This window comes from Xenopus laevis, chromosome 2S (assembly GCF_017654675.1).
Source record: "Xenopus laevis strain J_2021 chromosome 2S, Xenopus_laevis_v10.1, whole genome shotgun sequence".
Classification (NCBI taxonomy): Eukaryota; Metazoa; Chordata; class Amphibia; order Anura; family Pipidae; genus Xenopus; species Xenopus laevis.
In genome coordinates this window covers 168,176,111-168,183,680 of record NC_054374.1, presented here as the reverse complement: position 1 = coordinate 168,183,680, position 7,570 = coordinate 168,176,111, and the positions used below count along the sequence as shown (strand labels likewise).

The window sequence follows — 7,570 nt, the reverse complement described above, 5'->3', positions numbered from 1 at the left end:
TACACTGACAGCGTGTCCTCTGCCCGATCGCCTTCCCCAGCTCTTCTACATCCAACAGCAGCATGAAGGCCATGTCTCCTGCTCCTCCGCTCCAGGAATGCAGCCCTGACTGCCGACCCTGTGCCCACTCCGTCACTGTCAAGGCAGCTGAAACAAAGCAGCCGCAAAAGAATGCGTCCAACACTGAGCCGGCAACCCCAGGAGGACGAGCTTCTTTTGGTGAGCCGTGCTGCTCCCCGCCTGCAGCAGCTGCTGCTCCCTCTGTCAAACTGCTGTTTGGCTGCTGAATGTTGAATCGTGAACTGGAGCAGTGCAGACGCAGCCTCCTAATACACTCAATGCGGACCTGCCGGGGTTGTATGATTTACTTTTATTTACTCCTCCTGCCGGCTCAGTGTTGGACGCATTCTTTTGAGGCTGCTTTGTTTCAGCTGCCTTGACAGTGACGGAGTGGGCACAGGGTCGGCAGTCAGGGCTGCATTCCTGGAGCGGAGGAGCAGGAGACATGGCCTTCATGCTGCTGTTGGATGTAGAAGAGCTGGAGAACGCGATCGGGCAGAGGACACGCTGTCAGTGTATAGCCAGGAGGAGAAATCAAGCGCTGCAGATGGATGGTCGCCTTTTCGCCGTTTCTGAAGAGGACAGGAAGTGGAGTTTCTGTAAGTTATTTCTTAATAAAGGCTTTGCTATTTTAAATTTTAATTTGTGTTGTTGTTTTTTTTTCGTTGTATTCTAACGAATTTTTTTGTAAAAATTTTTGACGTTACTGGTCCTTTAAAATAGCTTAATTACTTTATTACTGGAAAATAAGTTGGTTTTTTTTTTGGTGTGCACCTGCCCCTCCTAATTGCTATCACATTTAAAGGGTACACACGTGCACCCAGCATTAGTTGGATATTCTTGATTTGCACTGGTGCTCCGTCACCGGCAACCACAGGATTAACTTCAATGTATTAAATTGGCAAATCAAGAAAACAGCAAAAAGCAGAATACCTGCTATTCAGTCTTTATTGTGCATTCCACACAATGTGTGGAATGCACAATAAAGACTGAATAGCAGGTATTCTGCTTTTTGCTGTTTTCTTGATTTGCCGATTTAATTTCCAAATATTCTTTATTATTTTCCAAAGAGAAGAGTAAAGCAGATCAGGTATAGAGCATATTGTCATGTAACATACAGTTTCCTCTATGAATATTGATTTGCCAATTTAATACATTGAAGTCCCTCCTAATTGCTGGCTGTATGTCAGGCTTAACTGCTCAGGGTTGTTGAACAGGAACAGTTCAGTATAAAAATATAAACTGGGTAAATAGATTGTACAAAATAAAAAATGTATCTAATATAGTTAGTTAGGCAAAAATGTAATGTATAAAGGCTGGAGTGAGTGGATGTGTAACATAATAGCCTGAACACTACTTCCTGCTTTTCAGCTCTCTAACTCTGAGTTAGTCAGTGACTATAAGGGGGGGCCACATGGGACATAACTGTTCAGTGAGTTTGTAATTGATCCTCAACATTCAGCTCCGATTCAAAAGCAACAGTTATGACCCATATGCCCCTCCCTCAAGTCACTGATTGGTAACTGCCTGGTAACCAATCAGTGGAAAGCAAGACAGCTGAAAAGCAGGAAGTAGTGTTCTGGCTATTATGTTACACATCCACTCACTCCAGCCTTTATACATTACATTTTTGCCTAACTAACTATATTAGATACATTTTTATTTTGCACAATTTACCCAGTTTTTATACTGAACAATTCCTTTACACAGAGGTTTTATGTGCGATCTATAAGATTAAATACCTTCACCTCCTCCAACAATCATTCTGAATATATAATGTAAATGACATAACACTTTTACATAGTTCATTATTCTACATGCAAAGCAGAGGATTGTTACACACTGACTAGTCTGTAGTACTCACAATACACCAACAACTTTCAGCAAAATGCTCAGATCCTGCAGCTGTGAAAATCTCTTAATTGGTTCATCCACCTTCAGGCTGTTCACCTGCAAAGACAGGAGATTTCAGCACTGTCCCAACTGCACAGACAGATGAGGAGAACAAGATAGTGATACTGAATATTGTACCTGATACAGAAGACAAGAGGTAGACAAACCTGCAACTGCAAATTAGCATACATCATCGCTGTTTATTTCATAAGGGGCTGTTCCTGCTGAATTATGCTTAGTACAGGGGAATACCTATGCTGTCATCGTTTTATGGGATCTCTCTGTACAGACTATGAGTAAACTTAGGGGACTGTTCCTGCTGAATTGTGCTTAGTACAGGGAATACCTATGCTGTCATCGTTTTATGGGATCACTCTGTACAGACTATGAGTAAACTTAGGGGACTGTTCCTGCTGAATTGTGCTTAGTACAGGGAATAACTATGCTGCCATAGTTTTATGGGATCTCTCTGTACAGACTATGAGCAAACTTAGGGACTGTTCCTGCTGAATTGTGCTTAGTACAGAGAAACTTAGGGGCAGATGTTGGTGAATAGGTGCACATCTCTCTAAGGCCCATTACTGTTCTACATGTGTCATGTCAGAGATAGGACACAATTAGGAAATGGTGCTTAGCCCAGTGTAAGTGTAGAGTGAGTGCCCCTTCCCTGCAGCCATATGCCAAGAGAGAATAGAAGTTTATGGCCAAATCTAGGGCAGATCTAGAGTGCCACTTTCTTTAAAGTGATTGTCATGATTTTTATGATGTAGTTTTTATTTCTAAATGACACAGTTTACACTGCAAATAATTCACTGTACAATATAAAATGTCATTCCTGAAGCAGCAAGTGTATTTAGTTGTAATATTGGTGTGTAGGTGCATCTCAGCTCATTTTGCCTGGTCATGTGATTTCAGAAAGAGCCAGCACTTTAGGATGGAACTGCTTTCTGGCAGGCTGCTGTTTCTCCTACTCAATGTAACTGAATGAGTCTCAGTGGGACCTGGATTTTACTATTGAGTGTTGTTCTTAGATCTACCAGGCAGCTGTTATCTTGTGTTAGGGAGCTGCTATATAGTTACCTTCCCGTTGTTCTACTGATGGGCTGCTGGGGGGAAAGGGAGGGTTTTGATATCACTCCAACTTGCAGGAGTGACTGAAGTAGATCAGAGCACAAGTCACATGACCGGGGGCACAATATGTCTAGTCCCATGTCAGATTTCAAAATTAAATATAAAAACCTGTTTGCTCTTTTGAAAAATGGATTTAAGTGCAGAATTCTACAACAGTTGTCTCTTGCACATGTAGTCAGGGGATTTTTCAGGACAGGACTTGTTTCTGCTGGGACAACAGGGTGTCCAAACTGGCTGTACAAGTTGCTTAATAAACCTTAGTGACACGTCCCATCTGGATTTATAGGGTCCCATGAAGGTTTCCTAGACCCCCTATATGGCATCACTTTACCTAAATGGGCTTGTTCACCTTCCAAAAAAAATTTTCAGTTCGTTTTTATTAGATTCTAGATAAACAAAGACTTTTTTCCAATTACTTTCCATCTTTTATTTTTTACCATTTTCCCAAAAGTTAAATGTAAAGTTTTATGTTGGTGCCTCAGTCTGGCAACTCAGTGATCCAGGAGCCTCTGAACTGTTACAATTTATAACATTTAGTTGATCCATTAGTTGCTCCATTTAGTTGATACAAAAGTCCATTTCTCAGGGAATATAAGTGCAACTATTGTATCAAGTCTACCAGCTGCCTTTAATGTCACTCTCAGCAGGGACAAACCTAACAAATGTATCAATTTAGAACAGTTAAAGAGTCAGCGACCCCTCCCAGAGCTGCTTTAGAAGGTGAAAAATGAAACTTTAAACTTAAATATTAGAAAAACGGTCACAAATAGAAAATAATTGGAAAAAGTCTTTATTTCTGGGGAACCTTCTGACGCCGACTGAACTGAAACAAGTGTTTGAAGGTAAAGAACCCCTTTTAAATGAATCTGTAGTATGATGTAGGCAGTGTTCTTTTAAAAAAAATGTCAATGTCTATAGGCATGCTATATGGTTACCAACCTCACTTTCCCTAGTAACCAGGCCTTGAAATTCTAGAAGGAATAAACAACAGGGGGAGGAGACAGACAAATTGCAATTAAATCCCTAATGATCAGTTTGTCTACTAATGAGCTTGCATATTCAATTATTAATTACACTGGGGAGAGGCAGATTCTGGGAGGGAGGGGCGTGTGAAATAAGTTAAATGAAAATAAAAGTGAAGACAGAGCATCAGTCACTATGATTACACTAAGTAGAATACTAAGGGGTTAATTTAAAGATGAAGTAAGCCACACCCACCTTATTGGGAGGGCCCAGTATAAGACAGATAAGAGAGTGGCAGCTGATAAGAGCTGGGTCTAAGCTGATTCCTATGGTGGCAGTGACATCAGAGAGGCAAATGAGCTGATTATGATACATCCCAATGATCCCACTGCACAGGCTATAGGCACCTCATGACTATATACTGCTGTATACACACACACACACACACACACACACCTGACTGTGGGTAGAACTATATGGGCATGGAAGTGGTACATAGAGGAATCATATACTAATGGGCCTGTTGGTTTATCCCATGGCAGGAATGGAAGTATTATTTCACTTTTTATTTCCTTGCCCCAAGAGCACACACTTATGAGACTTCATTTGGCTCTGGCAAGGGCACAGTGCTATGAGCAGAAATTAAGCTGTATCCAATGTATCCTAAAAATAACATCATAATAATAATAATAATAAACGTATGTTTCCCTTTTATACTCACCCAGCAGAGTAACGCTTCCATCTTGCCGCTGTGTGACGTCATTATGCTTCAGCACTTCTCCCCCAGTTTCAGACTAAGTGTAAGCTCCTAGGGCAGGAAACAAAGGCACATGAATGATATGAGGGGGCAGTTCCTACACATATTACAGTAACACGATGTCTGGCACAGGACGACCATCACCAACTGCACCAGCGGCAGGAGCTGAGATTGTAAGCTCTAATGAGCAGGACCCCCCTATAGCTCCTGTATGGGCACAGTGAGAAGCATTTCAGCCCTGCAGCACCGGGGCCCTGGGGCCCATTCCAGACAGAGGAAACCCACAGGGACACAGGCAGATTGTACTCTCTCCCACACAGCTGTACTGGCCCTAGCACATGTGAATGGGACCTTAGATTGTAAGCTCCACAGCACAGGGCTGATGGGAATGGTGAACACTGTACTGAATGGCAGTATGTCTGATGGACAATAATCGGTATTTATATGGAATCTGTATAATGACAGTGTCCTGTATAAATGTGTTAATATAGTGAATAAAGTACCCCCTCTTGTAAAATATAAGGATATTATATTATTAAGTTACTGGGGAGTTTCATGACCATATAAAAATACGAGGCCGAGTGCTTTTATACAGGTCATGGAACTCCGAGGTGCCTTCCAATATCCTCAGATTTAACAACTGGGGGTACTTTATTTATTATAATACACAAGTTTCAGTGAGTCATGTGACAGAAATGACATCACTACTCACCGTTTATAACTGATGACATCAGAACTCACCGTTTATAAGGATATCATTTATAGATATTCATGGCTTTTGTGTATTATAATAATATTAAGTACTACTACTACATGCGATTATTCCAGAAACAAAAGCTCTCAGACAAACGGCTCAGTAAATATCAGGTTACAGTTTATACAGTGTAGGGGTCCCCAACCTTCGTTACCCATGAGCCCCATTTATTTGGAATTGGAAAGCAACACAAAAAGCATGAACTTGTGACATTACACTTGTTTTTTATGCACCAAAACTTGCCTCCAAGTCTGGAATTCAAAAATAATCACCTGCTTCGAGGCCACTGGGAGCAACATGTTACTCACGAGCCAATAGTTGGGGATCTAGTGTCACATAAGCTCCTCCCCTTAGAGCCTGCGCACCTGATTGGCCCTTCCTCTCCACAGCAGCACCAATGACTGTACATTCCCTCCCATGTCTGGCTCATATACCCGCCCACCACTAGTCTCTCTTGGAGGGAAACGCTAGGGCTGCCCCGGCGCACAAGGGGTTACAGCCGCAATACTCCGGTTACTCCATAAATACTAATTGTTACTCGCACTCCAGACACAGGCAGCTCTGACTCGAGAAGCAACAGCGGCAGCACTCGAGTTCTTACTCCAATTCCCAGAATCCTCAGCCAACAGCTCCTCCAATAACCTCCTGCTCCTCACAGGAACAATTAACCGTGTGACTCCCGGTCAGGACCCGGGGGAAGTTTACACGGAGCCTCCCCCACAGGCCTCACATTCAGCCTCTGTCAGTCACACAAACATCCAAGAAAACTCACACGAAGCACTCGGGCTGATCTGTTTCACGAGACAAGAGACCGGGGAGCGTCAGTCAGTCCCTAAGAGCAGCCGGTGAATCGGCCGAGTGTCTCCCCGAGTCTCAGGGAAGGCTCCATTACAGCTCAGCTTGTATTTGTATGCCAACTCCCAGCATGCTCTGGGCCCGTGACACGTGGTCATGTGACTGGGAGGAGTTTGGTTGCACCGAGGAAATGATTCATCTGCTGCTACTCGGGGGCCACACCCACGTGACACTCACACTCACGTGACACTGACTGGGCTCCCCTGGAGCAGAGAGCGGGAGTCCCACAGACTGACACTTATTTATTATTCAGCCACAAAATAACAAATCTCTGCTTTACACTCACACAGGGAGCGGCGGGGAGTAAATAAATAGTAAATAAATAGGTCCCAGACTTGTTTTAATGAATAGCATCAGCATTTAACCCCATACTGTCCTTTCCTCTCTCCACACTTCCCAACTGTCCCGTTTTAGAGGGACAGTCCCTCTTTTGACAGCTCAACCCACAGTCCCTCATTTGTACTGGAAAGTCCCTATTTTCTCTGCACTGAACAGCCAGAAAAAGAAACAAACTTTCTAACTTAAAGGGGTTGTTCACCTTCCAAACACTTTTTTCAATTTAGTTGTTTTTAGATTGTTCCCTAGAAATAATGACTTTTTCCAATTACTTTCCATTATTTATTTTTTACGTTTTTTCCAAAATCTAAGTTTAAAGTGGAATGTCGGTGTCTCTGGTGTTTGAGTGACAGCTCAGTAATTCAGGTTCAGATTTTGTTACAATTTATAACATTGAGTTGATCCATTTCTCAGCAGCATCTCTGGAGTATCAGTAACTATTGTATCAAGTCTAACAGCTGCCTGTAATGAAACCCAGAGATTCTGCTCAGCAGGGACAGAGATAAGAAATGGATCAACTAAATGTATCAATTTAGATCAGTTTACAGGGTCGGCGACCCCCCCTCCCAGAGCTGCTTCAGAAGGAGAGAAATGACACTTTATACTTCAATATTAGAAAAACGGTCACACGTAGAAAATAGAAAGTCATTGGAAAAAGTCATTATTTCTGGTGATCTATCTGATAACAACTAGTTGTTTGAAGGTGAACAACCCCTTTAATTGGCATTAAGATTTGGCAAATAAGATACTTTGTAACAATTTTGAGACACAAAAACACAGTTTAGATAAGGAGAAATATTTTCAAACTTTCACAACCTGCC

At 42.3% G+C, this 7,570-nt stretch overlaps 1 protein-coding gene across 7 annotated transcripts in view; it reads right to left on the bottom strand.

Moving 5' to 3' along the window:
• Positions 1-6,524, bottom strand: part of numa1.S (nuclear mitotic apparatus protein 1 S homeolog) — a 26,347-nt gene extending 19,823 nt beyond the window's left edge. For 4 of the 7 annotated variants that reach the window (XM_018248099.2, XM_018248100.2, XM_018248103.2 and 1 more), the window contains exons 1-3: positions 6,331-6,524; positions 4,769-4,855; positions 1,925-2,010 (exon numbers count right to left, since the gene is read on the bottom strand). In XM_018248099.2, coding sequence (XP_018103588.1) covers positions 1,925-2,010; positions 4,769-4,810 — 128 coding nt within the window. In that variant the 5' untranslated portion in view covers positions 4,811-4,855; positions 6,331-6,524. 7 annotated transcript variants of the gene reach the window in all.
• Positions 6,525-7,570: the final 1,046 nt, after the last annotated feature.